The sequence below is a fragment of the Mycotypha africana genome, assembly GCF_025528875.1.
Source record: "Mycotypha africana strain NRRL 2978 chromosome Unknown BDF20scaffold_18, whole genome shotgun sequence".
Lineage (NCBI taxonomy): Eukaryota > Fungi > Mucoromycota > Mucoromycetes > Mucorales > Mycotyphaceae > Mycotypha > Mycotypha africana.
This window is the reverse complement of record NW_026515742.1, coordinates 140,300-166,035: the sequence shown is the minus strand read 5'-3', so window position 1 is coordinate 166,035 and position 25,736 is coordinate 140,300. Positions and strand designations below refer to the sequence as shown.

Genomic DNA, 25,736 nt, shown 5'->3' with positions numbered 1-25,736 from the left:
ATGTATGTAAGCAAAAGAGTTGTATATGAGTTCTCCTACATTTATACTTTATATATACACATGTATTAATAACATAAGAGAAAAGATAAAAAGAAGCGACGCTTGCGCTTTTTATTAGCTGAAGCAGCTGGACTCTCTTGCGCGGGAAAAGGTGAAGAGGTGGTCATGGCAATGGTTGGGGAAGCATTATTGTGATTTGTAATTACTCTTTGTAAGGGCGACGTAGTATCTGAACTCTTCTCACCTATGTCAACGGCCGTATGCGCCGTGACAGTATCTTTTGCTGCTGCAGGGTGAGGTGAAATAGCTGTAGAAGGGTGATGGTTACTTTTTTTCCTACTCAGGGATATAGACTTTCGAATATTAAAATGGGTCGTCTCCGCTGCCGTAGTCATTGTGGAAGATGGTAAATCGTTGACAGGCGAATACTGCAAGGGCTTGGGTGGGTACTGTTTAGAAACAATCTTGCCAATTTCGTCAGCGCTGTGATATTGAAGTGCCCGCTCTTCTACGAGTGCTGTTGATTCTAAGGTTGGGTCATGATTGTCCATGAATGCAGTTACAGGAGCATTGGAAGATGGAGGAAAAGCCTCCTTCTTTGCAGCATCATTATCATTCTTTTCTAATGCAACGCCAGAGTCTTGTTGAAGCCGTTGTTGTTGCTGATGGACAGCCTTGGAAATTTCTTCTACTTTTTCCGCTCCCTTTCCCCCATCCTCCTCCTCCTCCTCCTCCTCCTTCTTCTTCTCCTTTTCCTTCTCAACCTTCTCGTCAGCTTCCACTTCTCGGACGGAAACGCTCTCTTCGGCGGAAGCACCGGTATGGGTTGTTGTTGCGGTAAGTTGAGACGATGTGCGAATGGATGAAGTCTGTAAACTGTCACGTAACATATTGTTATTTATGGCCATATCGTTTTGGTGCAGTCTCAATGATTCTTCTTTGCCATCTATGCTATTACTGTTTGTAAATAGATCATGTCTCGTTTTATCAAGCTCACGGAAAAGATCAGTGGAGAAGGAATCTGTAGACCAATCAAACGTTGGAGGCGACCATAGCTTGAAGGTACTGTCGGCGTCGTTCTTATCGATGAGCATGCTCAATATTTCGTGAATGAATGAAAAAAGAAAATAGATACAAGGAAAAAAGCAAAACAAGGAAAATGACTGTTGAGCGTAAGATATCTCTAGAGGATTTAAGGGGAATAGATAAAGGATATAAAGATAAAAAAGGGCGTTCTTCATGCATCATTTGATGTGGTAGGTTCCTTTATGTAACAAACGTGCAGGTAATTTTTTTTTCTAATCAGATAGAAATAGTATTTGAGAATGTCAAACAATAGATCTGGGAAATATTGCAAACTCATTTACAATATTAGAAAAGTGCTCTTAATACAATAAAGTATCAACCTTCATCAGAGTACAAGATGTGCAATAGGGCGCTTGAAATCTTTTGCATGTAAATATGCGTTAGAAGGTTTTTTAAGGAACATACATTATTCAAAGCCAAGAACATGAGTACTTTGTAGGGTAAAGAATACATTGCTAAACTTTATTACAGTTGAATTACATGCTCTTCCATTTTAGTAAGAAACTATTTGGAGCCTTTGTGCATCTTGAGTCGCTCACTATGTGCCATGTATCGTGCGTTTTCTCGTAACAGAAACTTGAAGCATTCAACTCAATTACATCTGGTAAACATTCTATAGGAAAAAAGTGGTACTCTTCAGCTTTTTTTTTTCCGAAAACGGCGTCCTAACAATATTAAAGAAATAGAGGCCGCTGACACCGAATAAAAAAAAGTTCTTTTTATCATCTGCTTACAATTCATAAAATTAGCGTGAATACAATGAAAACTAGCCGCTTCAACTATTGCAAACCAACATCTCTGCGCAAGCATAACATTCGTTATTCAAGGGCTCCTCCGTTATAGTGTCTTGAATAAAGATGACAGTCATTCTACGGTAAACGCTTCATAAAGTTGCCCAAACAATTATATGTCATTTTCATATTATTTTCATTAAAAAACAAGCTATTCCTTCAGGAGAACAAAAAAACATAAAAGAGAATAATAACAAAGGAAAAAGATGATACAAACCATTATCACTCGGTAGCACCTTTTGGGAATTCCTAGAATTCAGAGGCAAATACTTATCATAGGACGTGTGTCGCAAATAGCAACAGAGCCATCATTATTCGGAAGATGATTTAAAACGATTGGTTTTTGAGGGCAACTCATTTTGCCATTGTTTGATTTAGTCCTCTTATGTACTTTTCTGCTGTATGCAACAACCTATCTATTTTTTTGTAACGACCAAGGTAACTGTAGAATTGGCATTTAGAATATTAGATTACGAAGGACAGTGAGATATTCTTTCGAGTAGCCATCAAGATTGATTATAGAGTTACAACATCGATAACAACGGAGAAGACCTTGTTATTTTGACATAAAACTATTTGTAAAAGCATCTTGATTTTTACAAGAATTTTATTGCTTAAAAGGATATCAGGGTGGGAAGGTATATCTAGAATAAGGCAGTTTTGAATTGAATACATTACTATTACACTTGATTTTCTTGGGATGAGCGGAAAAGTATAGTTTTTTTCTATACATGCAAACTTTACACTATAGAAAATGAGACGATAAGGATGGATTACTGTAGATGGTGGTCTGAAATGAGGCATTTGACAGCAAAACGTCATCATACTGAGGTTGATGATCTAATACAGAGAATGGACTTTGAGAGCGTGAATAGCCTGCGGTACTCGTAGTGCTGGCATCGGAAAAATTAGAACCCACGGTAAAGAATGGATGGTACGTACTATCCAACAGAGGAGAGGAATCCATGTGAGTCGTCTCAAAATAGGCAGCAGCAGAATAGGCAGCAGCATTGGAAAAAGTAGAGTCAATGGTAGGGAGGAAGTGATTTGTAGTAGTCCTATCAGAAGCCTCCTCGCATAATAAGGAAGAATGTATAGCAAAATACGGACTGTAGTACTGTAGCTCCTGATGGACATGACATTCAAAACGAGGCATCCGATCCGTATTCAGATGATGAAAAGCAGTAGCAAGAGCTGCGGAATGTTTAAGGGCCTCTGTTTGTCTCGTTTTTTCGCGCAGTTGATCTTTATCAAATGTGTTTGCGCATCCCATGGTGAACGGATGTTGCTGATGTTGAAGATCATTATGCTCGTTCTTTGTTTCAGTTCGCTCTAATCCATTGCAGTAGACATTCCCTTGTTTACAGTAAAAGCCTCGAGCTATTGATGCATGGTCAGGAGTGACCTTGTCCTTTCTGGGAGCTTTCTTTGTTTTTCTTCTCTTGGGTCTAAATTTATAATTAGGGTATCTAATCACGAATCCAAAAAGCGCGGGCAAAGATGAAGCAGGAGAGAAAAGGGTGAGCGTTCCAAGGTTGGGTCAACCCAAACGTTTCTTTCTTTTTACCTTTGTTTGTGCTCCAAGGTCAACTTTTTTGCTTCATCGGCATAGACTTGCTTATCTTTGGGCTTCAAGGCGTGCCACCATTGAGAAATAATTTTGGACATGTCTCGTTGGTTGGCACCTTGATATTTTTCTTGGATTTGCTTTTGCATCTTTTGGCGAAAGACGAGGAAACTGTTGGGTGGGCGAGGAATGCGATGTTCTTTCTTTTGATCTCTGTGCTTTAAAGTGAATGATGATGCAGAAATCGAAAACATATTTATCAATCCTTGTCAGAAAGAAGAGGAATGTAAACCATCGGTGAGAAAGAGAGAATTATATACCCTTTTGCCTGAAGCAAGTTTGCTTATTTTATTGTCGCTTATTACATTCTATTATCATGGATCCATTTAAGCCCCCATCTGCCGCTCACAGACCTACACAACAAAAGTTGAATAAAGTACGAAAATAGTTGTTATGCAGATCCAGGGACAAAGAAACTATTTTATGCACGGACGATATCGATTCTAATTTTATATTTCATTTTTGTGCATAAATTATGTTTAAAGGAGTAGAAGGAACAAGCATCCGCGAATTAGAAATTGTTCAGGCCAATACACACTCATACACGCCTCAAGCACGAAACTCTCATGGAGTAACCAGTTACAGTATGTTCAGTTCTTATAGCACGCGGAAGGACCCAGCTCTTGAGCGTTTCCTATGAATGTCAAAAGACACACGCCAATTGCCTGTGTCTGTCATTCCCCATTCTGTTTCCCTCCCCTTTTCTGGGACTGCTTTGTTCGATGGAATGGGAAATTCCTGTTCTAATTGACATGGGTTGACTGTAACAGAGGGATTCTCACTCGATGTACTTTTATTAACACTCCCTTTTCAAGTTCTTTGGTCTAAACTTTTCGCATACTGTGCTAAAGATAAGAAAAATATCCCGAAAAGCAGCGGCTGCGCGACATGATGAGGAGAATTGTTTTTTGTAAAAAAAAAAATGCGACCTTCTCTTTGACTTTGATGGGGCCTGCAGCATCCATTTGAATGGGCGGCGAAAATGCTTGCTGGATTGGCTGTACCATCTCTTGCATCATCACTACTGTTTTCCAGAACCCCACCCCTACCCCTTTAGTGTTGCCATGGTGATATCAAGAATGCACTGTCTCGTGTACAGGTCAACTTTGTTGTTGCATTTAAAAAAAAACAAACCAAGCGGTGTTACCCAAAACGGCCCATGTGGCAGAAATAGATAACCCTTTCTTTTTTTTGTTGTATCCATCTATTTATGACTCTAGCACAAATAATAGAATATGTTTGAACAACTCCATAGCAACCAAAATAAAAGAAAAGAAAATAATAATAAAAAAAAAAGCAGCCTAACTGCCGCGCTACAGGACAATGAAATGGAAGGATAAACTCTATTTTGTAAAAAATAACACAAGTTTGAATTCTACACGAAAAAAATAGTATGAGACAGCATCCCTTTTTTGTATTGTATATATGAGGAAAAATGAAAACGCGAAAAGATAAACAAAAAAAAACGAGACCATGTTCCTATTGCCTTTGTTGGTAATTTCCTCTGTCAGAGAGCGATTCATAGCCATTCGCTTGTGTTGTTATGATGACTTTTAGGTTCTCTTTCCAACTGAGAAATTTCGTACCCCCTGAATTTACCTTTTATAGACGACTGTTTGAGTCGTTCACAAGGACCGCCTTTTTCCCTCTTAATCGGCAATTGTCTATTTAAGGAAGTTTTTTGTCCCCGCACAAAAACAAAAAATACCAACTTGTCCCCCCTTTTTCTTTTCTGGTTTACAAAGTCCGATCGTGTGAGTAACCATGGAGATCGAGCGCTTCATTCATCGCCGATCTATTAGCTTAGCATTCAGCCATAGGATTGAAGGGGCAACAGTCAAAAAGACACAGTCTGTTCTCTACAGCCAAAGGTTGAAATACTAAAAGTAACGGAAAAAAGATACCATTCAAACCAATAGGCGACACACCACGTGTAGATAAAAAAAAAATAAAAAAAGGTTAATCGCCTTCCTTGAGTTCATCAGACTATGCGAACGAAAACGGTCTTTTAAGAAAAAGTCTCCTTTGGATAGAGTTTTCGTGTGCTCTCTAGTGACGAAGGACACTTGTTTAAGAGAGGGGTGGGTTCTCGCATGGGAATTCGACATGGAAGAACCCACGTATTAGAGAATGATGCCGATGTTTCGCTTCTCGTGTGTGTGTGTGTGTGTGTGTGTGTGTTTTTTTTTGATCCAATTGGTTTCTTCTTTTTTTTTTTTTTTTTTTTTTTTGTTTGTTACGAAAAAATCAAGTCTGACTGTTCCTGGAAAAAAAACAAGCAAACACTAGACATCCACACAGACCGTTCTGGGGTGATTTTATTTATTTATTATTATTATTATTCAATGTGTGTGTGTATGTGTGTGTGTGCGTGTAAGGGTGCATTTGTATATGTGTATGCGTGTGTGAGTGTGTGTGTATGTGTTTTCTTGTGTGTTGACATTTCTACTTTTTTAAAAGTTGGTCTGTACCGGCCATGAAAGGAAGTATATATATATAAAGACGGATTGCGAGAGAGCCATTTCGTTCCAATTCATCCCATCCTCAACCCATTCCATCGATAGCCTCCTATCATGAAGCCTACTTGCTCTCTACTTATTTCTTCTGCTATTGCCTTGTGTGCATTCACCTCTATGGTCTCGATGAAGCCTCTTCAATCCACCCACGACGCAGCATCCACAGTGCTTGTGCCTACGCCTCACATGATTTTTGACAGGATGGCTACTGATAATAGCAAAGTTCAGTATAAATTGGATATCGCTCCTCAAGAACAAGGTGTAGCCGCTGCGAAAAAGAAGGGAACATTGACAGCAACAAAGACCCATGGAGACACTTTGCCAACCAAAGATATTCATATTGTTCAACTTTATGATGATGATGATGATGATGACGACGACGACGATGATGATGATGATAGTGACGACGACGACGATAGTGACGACAACGATGATAGTGACGACGATAGTGACGACAACGATGATAGTGACGACGATGATGATAGTGATGATGATGATGATAACAGTGATGATGATGATGATGATGATGATGATGATGATGATGATAACGACTCAAAAGATAACGATGAGGGTTGGGAGTCTAGCATTGATGATACGGATGATACGTGGGAGTCTAGTGTAGATGAGACAGATGGCCATGAAGTGGTGGTGACCAAAACGTTGACGAGTTGTCCACCTACAGAGACCATGACGGACGACCATGACCGTACGATTACAAAGACCATCACCTCTTGTCCTGCATCGTCCACGACGACTAGCAGTAAAAGCCATACAAAAACGACGTCGAGCAAACCTGTTCCTACCCATTCGATCAAGAGTTGTTACAAAAAGGCGGCTTTAACACAATATTGGGTTCCTAAAGAAGGCGATAAAGACATGTTGAACGATGGTACAATTGTGACATTAACAGGCTCCAAAAAGAAAAAGTTGGTGACCGATGATGGTAAAATGATTGCCAAGGTGTCCAAAACGACCTATGAGGTGAGAGAGGAATTACTCTTTGCGTTTTGATAAAAATGAATGCTAACCCCGCTCTCTCTTGACTTTAGAAATTTCAAATGGAAGGCACAGGTCTCTTGGAATCAGGTATACTCGTCAATTTAGCTTCCTCCGATGACACGTTTGAAAAAGTAGATCGCAAGGAAGCACCCTATGGTCTTGGTAACACAGACGGCAGCACATTGACACCTTGGATCTCTGTGGCTTCCAACGATTTGAAACACGGTACGATTCTACATATCAAGGAATTAGACGGTGTCGAGTTACCGAATGGTCGCGTTCATAACGGCTGTGTGCGTGTAGATGATGAAGGATGGAGTTTTGGTGGTTGTCAATTGGATTGGTTTGTGCTTCAATTCAGTGCTTATCAGACACTCGTGGATTTGGTGCCTGAAAAAGTCACGGTCACAGCACAAGATTGTGAAATCAAAAATTATGTGACAGAACAAGATAAAAATTGGGCCGTTTTGCATTAACTTTATTCCCATCGTTTTCTTTTATTTTGTATACATACCATATTTTTACCCTTCGTCCCGCCCCTCTTTCTCTTCTTTCCCGTTCCTTACTTTTTTAACCATGTCATTATTTCTCGCTCCCATTGTTTATGTACCCTTTATATTTTTCTTATTAGAACACACACACACTCTTTCTTTTTTTTATTATTAAATAAATCATGATTGTATTTTTATATTTTTGACCGAAAAAAAAAAAAAAAACGCGAGAGAAGGGCAGTCAACTATTTACAAAAAAAAAAAAAAAAAAAAAAAGAATTTAGAAATCGTCTTGTTCAAATTCGGATAAAGGCGATGGAGGTATGTAATTTAAATCATTGGGATCATCTTGGATTTGATAAATAACGGGAGGTAAACCTTCTTCTTCTTCAAGCGCCATGGCGAGTTGATGGGTGGCGGGAACAGTAGCAGCAGCAGTCACGTGTTGATCCAAGAGGGGAGAAGAGGAAGAACAAGTGGTATCAAGAGGTTGGGAGATCAAAGTAGGGGTGACAGTCAGAGGTGGGGTGCCATCCGCTTTTCGCTGGGTTTTTTTGTTCTTTTTCTTTTGTTTTTGCACAGTCGTGGATGCACGCACTGATTTTTTCTTTTTTTTCTTGTTGGACTCCTTGGACTCGGTAGGGGAAGGGGAGGGGGAAGGCGATGAAGATGAAAAAGTGGAACGCATTGGTTTTTTCTTTTTCTTTTTCTTTACTTTGCGATGTGGCCATTCCTGTCGAAAGATGGTATAATGACGTTCGCAACGAGGACATCGTTTCGGACGCCAATCGGTAAAGATGGCACTGGGACTCCATGTCCATGTGGCTAATTCGTTGGTAATGGCAACGTCGACACCGACCTGCTCTGAAATATCCTGTCGACGTAAAGGTCTCTCACAAGCAATGCATACTAATTCTTCTTTTTTACCCTGTTTGTGGTTGTTGTTGTTGTTGGGCTGTCTTGAACGCCGAGAGACGGTGGTTTTGTCTTGATCGTCGTCGTTGTCGTCGTCTGATGCTGAAAAGGACAGTTCTGTACTACTCACAGATGACAGATCCGACACATCATCCAAGAAATCATCCAAAGCATTAAAATCTTCATCGGTTAATTCTTTTTTCACAATCACGGCTGGTGGCGATGTAGAGCAAGAAGACATAAAACTGACACCGGAATCTACATTGTTGGAAGAGAAAGAGGCTGGAGCAGAATCTGCTTTGTTGATGGAAGAGAAAGAAGATGGGGCGGCATCGGCATGGTGAAAAGAGGCGGGGGCGGATGGAGAAGAAGTTTCTTTTTTATCCGTGTTTAAATAGCCTGCATCCATCGCTGCATCCACCAATAAATCCAACATAGAGGGTCTTCGCTGTTCTCGTGGTTGTTGTGGTCGAAGCGTAAGCGCAGGTGTCGGTGTTTTATAATCTTCATCACTACTGCCGCACAAAAAGTCGATACTCATGACTTTGAGACGAGCGGTGGTAGCTGTGGTGGGTGAAATAGGCATGATGGGTTCTTCTGGGATGGATCGCTGTTGTTTTTCAGTGAGAGGACTCGTCATGGTGGTGGTGATGGTGGTGGTGGGTAACAAAGGGGATGAAGAGGAGGGTGGTAAAAGTACGACCTCCTCTGGTTCCTTTTTAATCATGATGGGCACTGTCAAGGGGGATGATGATGATGCCGCTGTCATGGGTATCGATGTCACAGGGTCATGCTTGTTTTCCTCCTCTGCAATCAACTCTTCCAAACTCACATCCTTATGCATTGACAATCTTTTTGTTGCTCTTTGAGGGCTTTGCAAACTTGAAATATAATCTATGACAAAGGTTCGGGATGAGAAAGATGGGTCATGACAAGAACAACGTTTTTTAATGTTGTACCTTCGTAGAGAGCCGATTTCCTTTTCCGCGTGCTTCGTCTTTTGGCGCCCTGGGAAGGATGTTCATCGTCCATGGGTGTATTTTCTTTTGAAAAAGAACTCGTGGAAGAGTCGTCGAAAGAAGCAAAATAACCCATGCCCAAACTATGGGGGAAGGGCAATGAGGGAAGGGTGGGGGGGGGGTCAATTGAAAAAGTGGTATGATATACACACGTGCTTTCTCTCTGGATGTACTTACTCTTCACATGTTTTACATTTACATTCACTATTGTCTTGACCGAAATAATGTTTGCCATAATACACAGTGATTTCTTCACCCAAATGAATATCCTTCAACACTTTAAATGTAATCACATTTTGTCCCATTGCAATAAACTAGGCGGAAAAATGGTGAGTTTCAACATTTTTGTCTTGTCATTTTTTTTTTTTTTTTTTGGCGTGCGTACGTAAAGAGACGGTACCTTACAATTGGAATCACAATCATGATTGGCAAATCGGGCAGGGCCTAAAAACAGACAATTACAATTTTTTCTTGTGGACCACATGACGCTGAAATCTCTATTTCTCATTCTTAATTCGGCATCACTGTCAGGATCCAAACACGCAATCATGCCCGTCAATAATCGCATTTCATCGCCTGTATGCCATTCCTTGGTAGCAATAAGACAAGCTTCGACGCGACGTCCACTCAAGCTACTACTACTGCCGTTGTGATGGTGGTGGCTTTTTTTAGTACTGTCCTGATCTGAGGTACTGCTCGTCGTCATACAATATCGTCTTGTATCCCCAATTTCATATCCAGCATTCGGCATATACCTACATCCATACATACATATATACATACATATGAGTCTATAGTTATTTTGTGCGTTGCACGGCACGCATCAACCCAAAACCTACATGTATAAATATCGCTTCATATGTTGAACAAATTCTTGCTTTTGCTTTGGACTCTTTTGAGCTAAATAATGCCTAAAGTAATCCATTCTAAAGAGAAAAAAACCAACCAAAAAACCCTTTTTTGAGTTTTGTGTCCCTACTTTTCCCACACACACGCCCACACACACACTTATATATTTACTGTAATAACTCGGTGACGGCATCATTGATTTTCCCATTTTCCAATAAATGTTTTTGTACAATGGCCAATATTTTCTGGTTGGGCACACGAGGTCGACGATGATCATGATTCATTTTAATGGTATCAAACCACAAGAATAAATTATCCAAAAACACATCTGTAAAAAGGTCATCATAACGCGACAACACTTTGAAATCCATGGTTCCTGTCCGTGTTTCTGTCTCTTGCACTAGTGAGCATTTCTTGGTCGTGTGCGTAGACGATTTAGTTGTACTTGATGTCGTAGTAGAAATCATGTTTGATCAACATCTTTTCTTGTTGTTGTTGGAAGAAAAAGAAGAAAGGAAAAAAAGAAAAGAAAAGAAAAAATAGTCAAGGGTATAAAAGAAATTAAAAAAAAAGACCCCCCAAGTTTTGACAACAAATAAAAATGTATAATGGAAAGAAAGAAAAAAAAAAAAAAAAAAAAAAAAAAAGAATAGGGCCTTATATCATACGCACATGTGGGTGTTTTATAAAAAAAAAATTTTCCCTCCAAAAAAAAACGAGATTGTCCAATGAAAGAATCTCTTTTATCTATTTATATCAAAAGAAAAGCCCAACACACTCACCCCGCTTCCAACACACCTAAAACAGCTACATGCACCACATTCACCATGGCTGCAACAATAAGGTTCATTACTATGATCAAATCATTTCCTTGCCCCATTTATCAAAAAGGCGAATGACACATTCCTTTCGATTCTTTTTTTATTTTATTTTTCTTTTTGTTTTTTCTTTTTTCTTTTTCTTCTTTTTCACGCCTCTTTAACATATATCACTTATGGCAGGCTTGGCTTCAAGAGCGTTTGATGCACCTGAAACATTACCAGACGGATCCATGTTGCAGGTTGATTCTCCTGAACCTACATTATTAAAAGTAGATACAATTCATCCCAGGTAAAATAAAAAAATATCTTTTAGATCTCTTTGGGAAAAGGCTTTCCGATGTTCTAATGTTTGCATAAAAAAAAAAAAAAAGGTTGGATCGAACTCAGTCTTGGAAAAATGGTCTGGGTAAAACGTCGGAAATCGCTATTTATCCACCCGACAAAGATTATCGCAAAGATTCATTCTTTTGGCGATTTAGCTTGAACGAAATAGATGCGGACTTTAACTTTCCTGTTCTGTTGGGATATGAATATACAACCATTATATTGAATTCAACGATTCATCTCAGTCATCGCGGCGAAGAAGTAGCGCATACTGTCAAACCTTTATTTCCCTATGGCTGGTGCGCAGAATGGTAAGTAAGCAAAGAGCCTTTGGCCCACCCCCCCGTGTTCTTTGTCGCATGACCACGCATGTATTGATGGATATGTATTGCGTAGGATCACTTCTTGTCGAGTGACCCATGCACCGGTGGAAAGCCTTTTATTTCTCATCAAGCGAGATTTAGGTACGGCACAATTTTCTGTAGATAAAATTGGACAAAATGAAAATGGAGAGATTGGACGTAAGCTCTTGTTGGGCTCCTTTGCTATCGTTTATGTGATTGAAGGTCATGTTAAAATCGGTCTCGACGAAAATGGAAGTCAAGGACGACATGATACCTTGTCGGCAGGACAAACTTTATATGTAGAACGTGATGAAGATGCATCCCCCACCAGCATGATTATCAAAGCCTCAGATGAGCAAGGCAACATCCATCACCACGACCCAGGTAAGAACGGAGGAGGGAGTCACGAACAAGTCGTGTAGACAAAGATGAAAGTAATTTTCCCTCTCTCTCTCTCTCTCTCTCTCTCTCTTTTTTTGCAGTAGAAGACGCTACGATTCTAATTATTCAAATCACGGAAACCAAGACCACGGGAGGAGGTGCTTCTACCGTGGCCTCGGAAAAGGGAGTGACACCCACGACCACCACCGCTACCGCCGCTGCAGATCAGCCATCCGGTATCAAAACGACCACGCTACCTTCCACCAAAGACCAAGAGGAACGACAAGAAAATGAAAAAATAGCGCCCAGTAAACTGCGTGATCCACGGCGTAAAGGTTCTTTGGTCGTGTATGATGATCAACCTTTTTGGAACTTGCCAGAAAAAGTCGTGCAACGGATGGCTGAACAAGAAGCCCATGCTTCGGCTTCTGCGATCCCTACCTCTTCCGATGATGTAGGAGGAGAACTCGCATCCACACTCAAACAAACGCAACCCCCCTTACCCCCCTTACCACCAGCACCAGCACCACCAGTACCACCCCCCTCCGCCGCGACGCCACCCCGACCCACGAGGGGTCCTCAGCGTCGTGACAGTCTCGCCATGTTGCGAGGCAAATTAGACGCCATGCAAATCTATGAACCGCCCCACTTTTCCTCTCTCGATCGTGATACCGATGTCCCTCCTCCCATTATACGTGATAAATTGACCGTAAACGATTTCCCTGAAAAAACCATCAGTACGGCTTGGATCAAGTTGGTCAAGCAAGGCTTGAGCGAATGGATCCGTTTGCCCGTCATTGTCTGTCGTGGTACGGATACCGAAAGCCATCCTGTGGTGGGTATCACAGCAGCGGTCCACGGAAACGAATTGAACGGTGTACCTTGCATTCACTGTGTCGTGTCGGAAATTGATGTCAATCATCTCAAGGGCACCGTCGTCGCCGTTCCCTGTGTCAATGTGGCAGGCTATCTCAAGTTTACTCGTGAGTTTGCAGACGGTCGAGACTTGAACCGCTACTTTCCAGGGCGTGAAGACGGGTTTGCAGCTCAGGTCTTTTGTCATCATCTCATGAACAAGGTCATTTCTCAGTTTCATTATTTGATTGATCTGCATACCGCGAGTTTTGGAAGAGTCAATTCCTACTATGTTCGTGCCGATATGAACGATGCCACGGCAGCGAGAATGGCACGTTTGCAACAACCTCAAATCGTTTTGCATAATTCAGGTCAGGATGGTACCTTGCGTTCCGCTTGTTCAGCCAAAGGTATCAAAGCCATCACGGTCGAAATTGGCAATCCTCAACTCTTCCAAAGTCAATATGTGCAGGTAAGGAGCAAAATAGAATATACCCAACGGGAAGAGCCCAACGGCACTGACTTTCTCACTCCCTACTTTGTCATTTTAGTGGTCTTATATGGGGGTGATGCGGATCTTGGATGATTTAAACATGTATTCTTTAAATGAGGCAGCGACCAATGATATGGTCATTCAAGGTCCCCCCAACACCATCCTGTGTTCCAAAGGCTTTTGGGTAAAAAAAAAAAAAACAAAACAAAACATGGTATGGCTAGGTCACTCATGTAGACTCTCTTTTTACTAGATCTATACAAAAACAGGCGGTGTATTAGAAGTGTTTCCGGGCGTCAATACGATTATCAAGAAAGGAGATCTCATTGCACGTATCAAAAATATTTTTGGTAATGTGATTGAAGAATATTATGCTCCCTGTAGCGGTATTGTCATTGGTAGAAGCTCTAATCCGGTAGCCATGTCCGGTGACCGTATTCTTCATTTGGGTGTCATTAAAAAGAAGAGTGAAAGTTTACCCAAAGAAGCCAAAGAAAATTATTGATGATGATGATAAAAGGGTAGGTCTTTTTTATTATTCGCCCTCCCAAAAACGAATATACAAAACAGAGAAAACCGGGTAAAGAAAAAAAAAAAGGATGCAACATGATAAAAATAAAGAATAAAAATATAAACTATTTACAAGAGGGTTCGAACGACATGAGGAGCATAAGCATAAGCTGTCATTTTGGTATTGGCGTAAAGACCATGATGGTTTAAAGGACTACGCAGGTCATGAATAAAGGCAGTTGTTTGATTGTGTTGTTGTTGTTGTTGTAGATGCGGGCATGTTTCTTCATGATAGATGGAAGAAGACGTACTTGACAAGCCAGAATTGGTATCATCCAGAGAAGGCATACTCTGGCCCTTCTTATTCTCCTTGACATCCAAAGGATGGTATTCATCTAAATCAATATGATGTCTTCTTTGTCGTTCATTCGCGAACGTGGCCTTTTTCTTGTCATCTCTTTCCTGGATAAATTCTGCATCATAATCACGCGTTGGATCAATAGGTTCTGGTTCTTGACAAAAATAACCCAATTCTTCAAAAAAGAGATGCACACCATCCATGGGTTGAATGTGATTGTCGCTGTCAATCATACAAACTTCAGGATTCAGCGGTAAAATAGTGGCTAAGTTTTCTTGACATTCAGAGTCATCGAGCCATTGGATATGAGCATTGTCATTGTAGACATGATTCATCACGTCGTCGGCGTCGTCGTCGTTGTCGTAGTTGTTGTCGGACGCTTCGAAAGAATAAGGATATTCTTCTTCTTCTGGTGTTAGACACATGAGCTGTAGTCCACAGATGAAGTTATTATTATTTGTAGTAGTGGTAGTATTCATTTTATCTATAGCGTTGTCTAATGATGAGGGTGGGTATCAAATGTAAGAATAGAGAGAGAGAGAGAGGTCGTTTTCCTTTTTTTGTGGGCTTTTCTTTTTTTAATCAATTTTTTATAAACTGGTTCGTATTGTTGTCAAATAAGAAAGAGTCAATGTTTGCATTGAATGTTTCAACAAGATAATAAAATTGAACAATGAACAAAGGGAGAAAGAAAAAGGAAAAAACAATAAGTATAATATATAAAAAAAATTTCCCCTCCTCGTCGGGAGATTTAGGGAACAGTAGGCTTTTACGACCAATCAAAATAGGCTGCGATGTTTTATTGATAGTTTCTTTTTCAGCGAGAAAATTCTTCACTGCTGACTTTTAAAAATTGAACAATTTGTTTTTTGGGTGTTGAGCAACGATGGATGCAATTAAAAAGTCATTTTTGTACCTGACGTTGGGGGAAGGATGGAAGTGGTGCAGTTCTATAGAAATGAGATAGACAGCCTATGCGCGCCCCTCTTCCCTTTTTACATCACTGCATAAGAAAAAAGGGCTTGGTGGGAAACCATCCTTTTGTCTGATAAGCTACTTTTGGAAACACCTCTATTTTCGAGTAGAAAACAAGTGATTTTCTTTTCAAGCGAAAACACGACTACGCCAGGAAAAAAAAAAAAAAAAGACAAGCCTGCTTATCATCGAAAACATCCAGCCAGCAGGGTGGACATGTGAACACGCATAGGTGGATCAAATTCTTATATATTTCCTGCTTTGGACTACAAAGTCTAGACACAAACACACATGCAACTTGATCTTTTTTTTATTATTATACATTTAATGCATTTCAAATTAATGTGGGAGCTTGTCATGGATCGGATGTCACACACATACGATATCTCGGATGCGTTGTCGATAGTCGTTGCCAAATTGGATGGCATCCAAATACTGATCAATGGAACCATACTCTTTTTTAAGGAAAGCAAGCAAATCACGCATATTCTATACCAAAAAAAAAAAAAATTACTTGGAGTGAGTAAAAGAGAGAGGGGTCACGTGTGCTCTACTTTCTCTTCCCTCCTTCCCGTACCTGAGGGGGCGCTTCAGCAAAATCATCCGATAACCCTGCTTGGCGCACTTCTTCCAACATGCTTTGATAGATGGGTGCCAAGCCTTTTTGTGTTTTTGCATAATCTCGCACAATAATGTCTTCTGGCACACCTGCAATATGCATGATCAAGGCCGACACAAGACCGGTTCTGTCTTTGCCTTGTGTACAATGTATTTCAATAGGATAGTTTTGTGCATCTGTAAACACCATCAACGCTTCACGTATTTCCTGTTTACAGTACGTCGCAAATTCCTTGTACATCTTGTTGACGCCCATTTTCGAGAGCACTTTTTGTCCAATGATAAACGTCGCTTTTTGACGTTGACAGAAAAGCATTAAACAAATAATGTACCTATAAAAGAAGGAATCCCATCAGTTTTTTCTACTGGTGAGCTGTGTGGAGCTTTGTGTTATTCGCGGCGTTACAGTTTCAATGGGAAAGAACAGGCTGCAAAGACGCAATATCTTTGAAAATTCTTTCCTGCAAAATCTACTCTGTATTTCTTTCGAACCAACGTGCCCTGACCTGTGGTTCCGAAGACCTCGGCTTTCTTGGCCGCTGTTGTCTCGTCGGCATTCTCCCCCGCTACAAGAGCACTGGGTGACAACTATTAAAAATAAAAAAAGCACGTCTAAGTCACCAGCAGAGCATACACAATACAAATGACTAATTACATTGTCTAATGCTGTGGTAGGGAAACTTTTATCAATAGGCAGTCCTTCTCGTCCTTCTTGTCTATCACACATTGGAAAACATGAGTTTTTATTGCTTATCCCACGAAAAAGACATGTTTTCAATGTTTTACCCTGTACGTAAATCAAGAATCGTATTGATGCCATGGGCTTGAATGAATCCATCGACATCTTCTTGACTCATGTTGTCTAATGTGGCTGACCGAAACACCATTCCTTCTTTTATATATCTAGAAAATAACCAGCGCATCAGTTTTCTATCGCGCGCTTTCCCCCCCCCTCTCCTTCCATGCCTCCGTTTTTACTTTTTATGCTCTGGATTGTCGGCTGACGAGACGCCCAAGTCTCGAAAGTTCAGTACCCCAAAACTACCCTTTTCTGTATTGTAATAAGAGCGTCCTATGTGAACCTTACGATGCTTGCTGTGACGGGTGCTCGTACTGCTATTGCTGCTGCTGCTGCTTTTAATACTGTCTTTTGACATGATAATCTATGTATGTATGTATGTGTGTGTGTGTATATATAGGCGCGTCTAAATGTCAATGTCTGTGCTTTTTTTGTTTGTATCTGTGGGGGGACGATTAAAAAAAAAAAAAATTACCAAGAAAAAAAAACCAAATGAAATCATTGACAGACTCCTAATGAGGATCCTTCTGAAACCAATATACTCCTCGGAGAAAAAGAATTTCAATCACTTCCAAATGGGAAAGCTTAGTCGATGGGCAAATGACGGACAGATGGACTCCGCATTGACCCTATCCAAACAAAAAAAACCCCCGTTTTCCATGAGTGTATTTGCCCTCTTTAGATTATTTTGGCTTATTCCAAGCCCCTTCCATGGACACTAAATTGATTGTATTTCATGTGCCAACTGAATTTGATAGGCGCATACCTTGGAAACAGAAGGGAAGGGAGAGGAACTGTGGGTAATCACTAGAGTCCATTGCCTGTCAGAAAACCAAAAACAAGGTATCACAAGCTATGTTATGTTGATGTAAAAATAGTAGGACAAGCAGCAACGAAAGCACTGCATTAAAACAAGTACCATCACCGTATAGCAAAGAATCAGCAGGGTGAGAAACACAACATCTCGCCTGGAAAAAGCTATATCCAACCTCGTTGGCATAACATGAATTACATGTATTTAGAAGCACCTTGCTTTTAATGGGCCCCTTTGATTTTTGTGTAAAAAGAATTGCCATATGCCGCCATTTTCAAGTGCCATCGACAAGTGTATCACCCATCTTTGCCCCTATTGGCCATGGAATTTATCCTATGACCATTTGAAAAACAACTTTTGGCAATCCGCCTACAAGCAAAAAACACACTATCTTTTTTGCCATGAAAAAAAAATAAAAATAAAAATAGAGAGATACTTTTAATGTAGAAAAAAAAAAAAAAAAAAAAAAAAAAAAAAGAATAATGTACAAGGTTTATGATTTGGTGCCTTTGTTGCTCGTAGACGACGATGAAGCATTGTCCGATCCAGCGACAATCACTTGTCCAAAATGGTTCAGTAAAACGGCTCGATTCGTGGCCGCTGCTTTGACGCCAGGCATATGTTGACTAATAACATCTGTATGATGTTGTTGAGCAGAGGCATAAACACCTAAACCGTATCGACGCTGTTGCTGTAAAGTGAATAAAAAGGGTTGGATCGGATTGTCCTCTGTTGTCGTACCAGAAGTCGTGGAGGTATTGGTTTCTTTGTTGGAGGACCGATTTTGGTTTTGGACAGACTGTCCTTGCTGTTGCTGTTGCTGTTGTTGTTGTTGTTCTTGTTGTTGCCAAATGGTATAAAAATCATTGGCTGCTGCATCATTTTGACTCGCACTAGCATTGTTTGATTGTTCTTGTTCATGTTGTTGTTGTTGTTGTTGCTGCTGCTGCTGCTGTAGTTGTTGTTGCTGTGTTTCCGTTGATTGACGCATAAACGAAGCATTGGCCGAGGAATTCACTTGCAACTGTTGTTCAAAATCATTGCCTAAAGGCGTCTTGGACCAAACAGTAGAATAGATATCCATTGTCGACGTAGCCAAGCTCGTGGCCTCGAGATGGCTGTCTTTTGCCGTTGGTTGCTGCTGATGCTGCTGTTGCTGTTGTTGTTGCTGCTGTTGTTGCTGTTGTTGCTGTGGATGGATCGTGTGGGTTCTATGCTGATGGAGAGGATAATCAATGTAAGGAGATGACGTGGCCGTTGTGATATTCGAAGGGGTGCTGGAGGAGAAAATGGACGGAGGATGCATGGCCAAAGTAGACGTGACAGCAGGTGTGGAAGAGCTTGTGCTTAGCGCAGGTGAAGCGAGACCAAAGGGCACCATCGGATGATGCTGTGGAGAAAAAGTGTGGGGCGAGGGTTTGGGTATAATGGGCGACAAGACATGTGTTCTAACATTGTCGTATCGACTTTGACGATGGTCCGCATCCGCTAACGTTCGTTCGATCAGAGCGCTAAACTCTTGTATGCCATCGATCGCTCGGTACGGAAGGATCGTCTTGAGCGATCGGAAAGAACGTTGAAACATAAATCGCGCATGACGAGCCACGTGCAGTTTGTCATTCGCACAATCCACCATGTGCACACGGATAGCGAGCATGATGGCTTTTGCAACCAGCTGAAAAGAGAATATAAAATTGGGTTGTTCCGACATGGCACACGTCAGTTGCGTTAGATTAGTCGCGGCCGTTTCACAACGCTTTCGATTGACGTTGGCAGAAGAGGAGGATGACATGGACAGGTACGCGATCGGTTGCAGTAGCGATAATTCGACGCAATTATAAATTAAATGAAGATGCGCCACAGAGCCGTTCGGTGGAGGATGGGTGGGTATGGACTCTAGGCTCGTTTCCGTCGGTGTCCACTGCAGCATCTGAGGTAAATTCCTGAGCCAAGCAGAAAGCTGATGATCCAAATGTAAAACCGCCTGCTCGTCCTCTTCCGTCATCGGTGGCTGTCCACCCTGGTGGACGGACCTCAGTTGAAGTACTTGCTCACACAGCTGCATTAATTTGATATGTTCAAAAAAGCTAGCATTGACTTCATAATCGCCCGCTTCATCTGTCCCTAGAATCCCTGGATAGTCAATGTCGACGTCTCGAGACAACAGTAGCATCGGCTTTTTGAACATCAAACTTTGCACTTTATCCAGGCAATAACACGCCCAATACACGCGCTTCCGTAACTCAATATCATCCGGTGTCATATTCAAAGACTGGTGGCTGCTGACAATTCTTTTGTTCAATTGAAGATCGCAGCACATGCGACAGGCCATGTCCAAATAGACCGATCCTTTGTAATGTGTGCTGGCATGATAACGACCTGATTCAAAAACAGAAAGTAAGCATAAAGCAATAATGCAAGTGAGCGTCGGTGGATGCGATTGAATAAAGTATTCGTGAAATAGCAACTGCTGCGCTTTATCAAAGTAGTTGTTAGCTTCGTTCTTATCTTCATTCGAGTAATGGGCTGCGTTGCAGTAAATGCTGTATAAAAGTAATTGACTGATCAAATGGTTGTTTTCTCGATTTTTCAACGAACGGTAAAAAATCGTCTTGGGAAGCATAGGAAAGATAACATAGTGATGGCGAAAGAACAGATTTAAAAGATGAGAATGGATATCGAGCGATGCAGCAGCAGCAACAGTACTAGTGTAGGATGGCTGTTGCTGCAGTGGTTGATCAGGTGTGTGTAGGTCAAGAAACAAAGCATTCACGTCCACAAACCAACGACCTTCTTTGCCTTCGCCTGGCCAGAAGGTACTTAGTCTATCCAACCCTTCAAAAATCATCCTAAACTGTTCTTGATCTTTGAGAATCATTTCCGTCTTCAGGTTCTGAGTCATAGAGACTTCAGCTCTCAATCTTTTCTGTCCCCTTTGTTGTCCTGAAGATGATGTTTGCATGTCACTGCTATGGGTGGTATATTGAACAGTTTGAGATGCAGCATCGGATGTCTGTTGTTGTTGTTGTTGTTGTTGGCTGTTGTCAAAGAGAGAGCCATCTTTTGAGAAAGAGCAAGGCCTTTTCCTGGCTAAACACACATTTGAATGATAAGTGTTAGCCTATCTCGAGTCGTTCTCCAACCACGGGTGAACGAGAATTACCTTTGCACTGCATACACGGCTGTAGACCATCACACTAAAACACACACACACACACACACACACACACAAGAAAACAAGGTCAACAGTTGTAGCCAACAAAAAACATGCTTCTGCAAAATCACCTTTATTTTCTTCACTCTACAGGTATAACAAGCTCTTGACACTTTTAACCGCTTTTCTCTTGGTGGTTGCACCATGGGCTCATTAACGTGAAATGTGTTCATCTTTCTTTTTCGTCAATTAACCAAAAAAAGCGTTGTTTCCGTTCAACTTGTGAATACAGCAGGGAAGTAATAGCAATAGTTTACAAATTAAAATTCTTATAGAAAGAAAGAAAGAACGGACTGTAATAAAGAAAGGCCTCTCATTCTCTGCTTTTTTCTTTTTTTTTTGGGTATTGCAAGACACATGGAATTAATTTTTTTTTCTGTCTAAAAAAAAAAAAGGGTCCATGTCTCTTAATGGATATGATTCGTTTATGTAAGCTCCGAAGCATTAAAGTACCGCTTCCCGCGGTAGAACCTTATGCTATTTCCGTTTGCATTACTGTACCTTGGTGATGAACTAGCTAATATCCTAAAAAAGCGTCTATTCGACAAAAACAACCAAAAAGAAAAAGATGGTTCAACACTAGCGTCATCGTCTCTCACAGCGAAAATGGGGGAGCTCAAAGAGTAGCTATAGGGTACTCAACTTGAAAGATGTTATTATTTGAAGTCAGTCAGGTCTACCGCCATTTTTGCCCGCCAATAAAGGATCGTTTGCTCAAATAAAGGCTAGCTGGTATGTTGTGGGAATGATCATAAGAGAAAAAAGTTCAAACAATATTACTGTCATTCTTACTGTGTTTTAAATAATGTATAGTTCTTTTTCTTCCCTATGAAAAAAAAAGCATATCACTCCATTTGGGAAACTTTTCTTTCTTCCGTTCCGTGACACTTCGAGGGCGCCCTGACAATGGACCCTTAAATCTGCCAATCCCTGCAGATTACATTGTCATTGGATGCTTCCGTTTCAGGGTTCTCCTTTGCAGGCACCGTTGATTGGGCGGGCTTGATTTTTCCATTCTTTCATTTAAAAAGAGTATCACTGTTATTGAATGTCTATAACGTACAATGATGTTTCTACATCAATAAAGTGACCAAACTACTTTCTAATGTTTCAAGACTAGCATTGAAATTTACGCCTGCTTCATTATCCTGTGGAGTTTCGTGATTTCCTCATTGCTAATAGAATAGTCTCGGTTATTCGATCGTCGTACTTTTTTTACGCTTATTCGTGTCATTGGAAAGATGGAGTAACTACTTGCCCCCCTCTTTTACTCAAGATATTTATCAATAGACGTTGACTTGTAGAACTCTTTTCTTTTTGTTTACAATTCATAGGTTCGAATGGCACTATGTCACAGGCTTGGATAGTTCTTGCTGTAGCTTCTTTACCACCATGGTAGCACAGGGTTAGTTCTTCTGGCCTCAGGCTTCTTTCTTCTTTGACAAGTCTCACAACATTGGAGAATTTCTCTCACTTTCTTGATCAAGCCTCGTGCGTAGAACCTTGACTTAATTTTGTACCATGTGTTGTTAATTACAGTATGACCTTCTTCATATACTTTTCTACTTATTTCATCTATATTGCCTTGATGGAGAATTTCTAATGATTCTGTTTGTCGTTCTGTTGGTTTTCTGTAAAGTCTTTTATTGAAAACTAGGTAAGCATCTGCCATTGAGTCTCATTTGGTTTTCACTGCCGCTGGCAGTCTGGAGGGTATGTCTTCTTTGTTATCAATTGTACTATAGTTATGTATTCTGCGTAATCCATGGTTCATAAATGTGTCAAGGTAGTGAGATATTATGTTAGTTAAAAATTTCTTTTTTTTTTCTGGAGTTACGGCATGACGATGCATCCAGGGCATCTTTTTGAAGTTATAATTTCGCTTCAAAGCTTTCAAATGATTGTCGACAGTAAGGTTGCAAGGGGTTATTTTCAGGTCTTACTTCATATCACTGTGCCGATCTTTTTTTTAGAAGCAATAGGCATGCCTATTGTCCATCTTTCATACAGGAGACTATTGAAAAAACCATTGAGGCATTAGAAGAAAAGTTGTTAACCGACAGCAAAAAAAGTTGGCCATCTCGAAACGGAGCGGCAGGTATTCAAAGCTAAGACGTAATGTAAATCATAGGCTCTTGCATTCCCTTGCAGCAAGTCAATGAAACACAGGATAACTCCTCATTTGCTCTCATGCTACTCTTTGTCGCAAACAACATATTAAATGGTCAGGTATTTATAACATTAGCTATTCTCATCATTCCTTCCTTTGTTGTGCTCTTTCTTTCCTTATACTCCAGTATACGGCTCTTTTTACCCCTTTTATGAAAACTGCTTACATACTATTCTTCTGTGTTTCGGTGCTTGTCAATGGCGTATTCCTTTGGGACATTGATAAGACTGACCCGCAATGCCAGGGAAGAATAACTGTTCCTGGAATAGTCAACGTTCAACAGAGTTCATTCTTTAATGGTGGACGAAGGGTCGATAACCTATCGCAAGTTTGCCAATGCCGGTTGGCAGCATCTGGTAGTATTTTGCCACCAAAAGTAAATTCCATTTCTTGTATTGCTAAGGATGGTAAAAAGTATCGGTATGACGGTGGCAGAATGATGGTTGAATCGAAATATTAGACGAATATTTGATCACAAGGCATTATCAGAGATCTTTCAACACTCATACTCTTTTATCGCAACATTATTAACTTAAGATTAATCAATATCCTTCGTTGCAATTCTATATTAACCTAAAATTGAATAAAACAGATAATATTATGTTCTGGATCGGAATATGGACCTACGGAAAAGTTGGGATGGTTAGATGAATTCATTTTCTTCTTAAAGCTACACATTGAAATGCGTTCTATTTTTGGGAAACAGAAAAGAAATTCGCTGATAAGCAAAATGAGAAATGTTAGCATTGAGTCTGTAACGAAATGTAGGAGCTCGCCGCCGTAGTCTTTCTATTATCTGCAATCATCTATCTGCATTTGCTTACAGCAAAAGTAGCAAATGAATTTGATTCGCAAATCTAGGTCCCCACGCATTAAAAAAAGTAGACATCAAGCCGCCATTATACGATGTACATTATGAATATTTGAAAGAAGCAAGTTGGATAAGTTATTCATTTGAGTGCTCTTGAGCTATTTTATTTCTTTTCCTCAGGTTATAAGGTCACTATCAGCATTCCAAGTTAACTTTTTTGTCGTATTCAGTCCATTTCTATATCGTAATTTATCTTAAACAAGTACTATATTTTAACCAAACCTGTAGTTGTTACTATTTCAATGCTCGTGTGCCATCTTTTAGAAAGAGAAATCAACTTATTGGAGCTTGTAAAAAGGTATAAAGTCGGGTTATCACCTAAGTCTGACGCATACCTTTTTGAGATTTGACAGTGAAGATTAGGCTACAGTAGTCTCCAAATAGTGCCTTTAGAAAGAGCGTTGGAAATTATATTTAGATCAAATCTTTACAAAATTATAGGCTATTTTTCTCCTCGATAAAAGATGGTTGAAAATTACGCCATAATCGATCTTTCTTGTATACACAAAAGCTCAACTCACAATCTTATAGATTGATCTTCACATATTTATGAGAAACGAAAGCTGATATACTGCAAAGATATTGCTACATTGCCAAAAAAGTTTATCAACGAATGGCACACGCGTAAATGAGCTGTATATGTAGAATACCCAAGTTTCTTATAGCCAATAGACTACTATCTTTAGGTTCCTCTCTCCTATTACAATATAAGCAAATTTGAAGCTCCTAATTTAGCTCCCATCGTCCTTTTTCCACAACAACAAAAGAATTTTAATCGTTCAAAAAGTCTTAAAAGAGGCAGCATGACGAGAATGGCAGTTGAAGAAAAGCCCAGCAACGAGAGTAGATTCAATTCCTGTGTACAAGGAGAAAAAGGGAAATAAAAAGAGAGCTCCTTTGATTAACGATACATTCTTGTTGTCCCCACAAACAGATTTTACTACTACGACAACTCGCCCATTTGTTCGCTCTACATCGACTACTGGGGCCGATATTGGGGAATTACAGCAGAACATCAGTCTCGCCGAAAATGAACTAAACAAATTAAAGCTCGAGTTAGATCAAACACGAAAGCAGGCGAAACAAGCTGAAGCGAATGCGCAAGAAAGTGGTCGCACCAACCGCTCATTGAAAACCGAACTACAAACGCTCACTGACATGAGCAATCGAAAAGACAGACAAGCTGAAAACTCAAAAGCAACCGCTTTTTTCTTCGAGGGACAAGTGAAAAAATATATGGATGAAATCGAAACGGCTCGCCAAGGCATGAGCCATCTCAAAGTTCTCGATGAGCAGCTTCAACAAGCAAAAATTGAACAGGGTGACCTTGAGAAGCAGCTTACACAGGATTGCATAAGAACAAAAGAGCAGCTAAAGGCCATGCAAGAAGCGCATAACAAAACGAAGGAAGAAATAAAGTCAAAAATAAACGAAGCTTATGCAGAGCTGGAGAAAGCATCGTTGGAAACGATGCGACTGCAGGAAGAACTACAGCAGCAATTAGAAGCCGAAATGTTGCAAGGTGCTGATTTTCAAACGCTAGAAAAGGAGTACCGCCTATTAGAACAGAAACAAATGGACAGTGTAAAAGCGGTCCATGATGAGGTCAGCCATTTGTGCAGAAAGATTGAACAATCAGAAACGTCGATAACGTCGCATGAAGAAAGCATGATTATGGTAAAAGAAGAAATGGATCGAATCGTAAGACGTTTGCGGGCTATTGATCAATTAGACACAGCAACAGCGACAATGGATACCACCAATGCTTTTGCTCCAGCAGACAGTAACGGTACAAAGACAGGCACTGAATAACGCAATTACTTTTTCCATAACAGATACATCTTTGTTTCATTTGCTTATGTAAACAATATACCTTTTCCTCAAAAAATAAAGCCT

General features: G+C 40.4%; 12 protein-coding genes across 12 annotated transcripts; 3 read left to right on the top strand and 9 right to left on the bottom strand.

The window, feature by feature from the left end:
• Positions 1–65: 65 nt before the first annotated feature.
• On the bottom strand, positions 66–1,094 carry BDF20DRAFT_917834 (uncharacterized protein; the record flags this gene model as incomplete). Its single annotated transcript, XM_053084616.1, has 1 exon — positions 66–1,094. One exon carries the CDS (start codon positions 1,092–1,094, stop codon positions 66–68), a length of 1,029 nt encoding a protein of 342 aa, XP_052930804.1.
• A 1,413-nt stretch (positions 1,095–2,507) lies between these two features.
• Positions 2,508–3,412, bottom strand: BDF20DRAFT_246646 (uncharacterized protein). Its single transcript, XM_053074995.1, has one exon. It carries the CDS (start codon positions 3,148–3,150, stop codon positions 2,623–2,625), a length of 528 nt encoding a protein of 175 aa, XP_052930803.1. The 5' UTR covers positions 3,151–3,412; the 3' UTR covers positions 2,508–2,622.
• On the bottom strand, positions 3,319–3,698 carry BDF20DRAFT_829963 (high mobility group box domain-containing protein; the record flags this gene model as incomplete). Its single annotated transcript, XM_053078356.1, has 2 exons — positions 3,319–3,346; positions 3,445–3,698. Coding segments are annotated over 2 exons (282 nt in total), but the record flags the coding sequence as incomplete, so codon positions are not given.
• A 2,828-nt stretch (positions 3,699–6,526) lies between these two features.
• On the top strand, positions 6,527–7,750 carry BDF20DRAFT_902117 (uncharacterized protein). Its single transcript, XM_053082852.1, has 2 exons — positions 6,527–7,001; positions 7,070–7,750. The coding sequence occupies exons 1-2, from the start codon at positions 6,708–6,710 to the stop codon at positions 7,493–7,495; spliced, it is 720 nt and encodes a 239-aa protein (XP_052930801.1). The 5' UTR covers positions 6,527–6,707; the 3' UTR covers positions 7,496–7,750.
• Positions 7,751–7,787: 37 nt separating this feature from the next.
• Positions 7,788–9,407, bottom strand: BDF20DRAFT_902115 (uncharacterized protein; the record flags this gene model as incomplete). The annotated part of the gene is made up of 1 exon (XM_053082851.1): positions 7,788–9,407. Exon 1 carries the CDS (start codon positions 9,267–9,269, stop codon positions 7,791–7,793), a length of 1,479 nt encoding a protein of 492 aa, XP_052930800.1. The 5' UTR covers positions 9,270–9,407.
• Positions 9,408–9,617: 210 nt separating this feature from the next.
• Positions 9,618–10,150, bottom strand: BDF20DRAFT_908518 (uncharacterized protein; the record flags this gene model as incomplete). The annotated part of the gene is made up of 2 exons (XM_053083488.1): positions 9,618–9,758; positions 9,845–10,150. 2 exons carry the CDS (start codon positions 10,148–10,150, stop codon positions 9,618–9,620), a joined length of 447 nt encoding a protein of 148 aa, XP_052930799.1.
• A 1,057-nt stretch (positions 10,151–11,207) lies between these two features.
• On the top strand, positions 11,208–14,085 carry BDF20DRAFT_902111 (uncharacterized protein). Its single transcript, XM_053082850.1, has 6 exons — positions 11,208–11,403; positions 11,486–11,749; positions 11,835–12,166; positions 12,265–13,490; positions 13,570–13,695; positions 13,765–14,085. The coding sequence occupies exons 1-6, from the start codon at positions 11,288–11,290 to the stop codon at positions 14,014–14,016; spliced, it is 2,316 nt and encodes a 771-aa protein (XP_052930798.1). The 5' UTR covers positions 11,208–11,287; the 3' UTR covers positions 14,017–14,085.
• On the bottom strand, positions 14,086–15,062 carry BDF20DRAFT_902110 (uncharacterized protein). Its single transcript, XM_053082849.1, has one exon. It carries the CDS (start codon positions 14,856–14,858, stop codon positions 14,151–14,153), a length of 708 nt encoding a protein of 235 aa, XP_052930797.1. The 5' UTR covers positions 14,859–15,062; the 3' UTR covers positions 14,086–14,150.
• Positions 15,063–15,504: 442 nt separating this feature from the next.
• BDF20DRAFT_902109 (protein-tyrosine phosphatase-like protein) lies at positions 15,505–16,304 on the bottom strand. Its single transcript, XM_053082848.1, has one exon. It carries the CDS (start codon positions 16,286–16,288, stop codon positions 15,905–15,907), a length of 384 nt encoding a protein of 127 aa, XP_052930796.1. The 5' UTR covers positions 16,289–16,304; the 3' UTR covers positions 15,505–15,904.
• Positions 16,211–17,090, bottom strand: BDF20DRAFT_246460 (uncharacterized protein). Its single transcript, XM_053074994.1, has 4 exons — positions 17,060–17,090; positions 16,759–16,875; positions 16,628–16,680; positions 16,211–16,560 (listed from the first exon to the last, which is right to left on the bottom strand). Exons 2-4 carry the CDS (start codon positions 16,814–16,816, stop codon positions 16,375–16,377), a joined length of 297 nt encoding a protein of 98 aa, XP_052930795.1. The 5' UTR covers positions 16,817–16,875; positions 17,060–17,090; the 3' UTR covers positions 16,211–16,374.
• Positions 17,091–18,078: 988 nt separating this feature from the next.
• Positions 18,079–20,972, bottom strand: BDF20DRAFT_840426 (fungal-specific transcription factor domain-containing protein; the record flags this gene model as incomplete). The annotated part of the gene is made up of 3 exons (XM_053079385.1): positions 18,079–20,675; positions 20,749–20,782; positions 20,871–20,972. 3 exons carry the CDS (start codon positions 20,970–20,972, stop codon positions 18,079–18,081), a joined length of 2,733 nt encoding a protein of 910 aa, XP_052930794.1.
• Positions 20,973–24,652: 3,680 nt separating this feature from the next.
• On the top strand, positions 24,653–25,652 carry BDF20DRAFT_917826 (uncharacterized protein; the record flags this gene model as incomplete). The annotated part of the gene is made up of 2 exons (XM_053084615.1): positions 24,653–24,683; positions 24,775–25,652. 2 exons carry the CDS (start codon positions 24,653–24,655, stop codon positions 25,650–25,652), a joined length of 909 nt encoding a protein of 302 aa, XP_052930793.1.
• Between the last annotated feature and the right edge of the window lie 84 nt (positions 25,653–25,736).

Bases quoted from the DNA above. Each gene is read 5' to 3' on its own strand.
- BDF20DRAFT_902111 (XM_053082850.1), top strand. From the start codon at position 11,288: ATGGCAGGCTTGGCTTCAAGAGCGTTTGATGCACCTGAAACATTACCA. The intron at 11,404-11,485 runs GTAAAATAAAAA...AAAAAAAAAAAG, and splicing joins GTAGATACAATTCATCCCAG to GTTGGATCGAACTCAGTCTT. The intron at 11,750-11,834 runs GTAAGTAAGCAA...TGTATTGCGTAG, and splicing joins TATGGCTGGTGCGCAGAATG to GATCACTTCTTGTCGAGTGA.
- BDF20DRAFT_246646 (XM_053074995.1), bottom strand. From the start codon at position 3,150: ATGGGATGCGCAAACACATTTGATAAAGATCAACTGCGCGAAAAAACG.
- BDF20DRAFT_902110 (XM_053082849.1), bottom strand. From the start codon at position 14,858: ATGAATACTACCACTACTACAAATAATAATAACTTCATCTGTGGACTA.
- BDF20DRAFT_902117 (XM_053082852.1), top strand. From the start codon at position 6,708: ATGACGGACGACCATGACCGTACGATTACAAAGACCATCACCTCTTGT. The intron at 7,002-7,069 runs GTGAGAGAGGAA...TCTTGACTTTAG, and splicing joins TGTCCAAAACGACCTATGAG to AAATTTCAAATGGAAGGCAC.
- BDF20DRAFT_902109 (XM_053082848.1), bottom strand. From the start codon at position 16,288: ATGCTTTTCTGTCAACGTCAAAAAGCGACGTTTATCATTGGACAAAAA.
- BDF20DRAFT_246460 (XM_053074994.1), bottom strand. From the start codon at position 16,816: ATGTCGATGGATTCATTCAAGCCCATGGCATCAATACGATTCTTGATT. The intron at 16,681-16,758 runs GTAAAACATTGA...ATAGACAAGAAG, and splicing joins ATTCTTGATTTACGTACAGG to GACGAGAAGGACTGCCTATT. The intron at 16,561-16,627 runs GTAATTAGTCAT...TATTTTTAATAG, and splicing joins CTACCACAGCATTAGACAAT to TTGTCACCCAGTGCTCTTGT.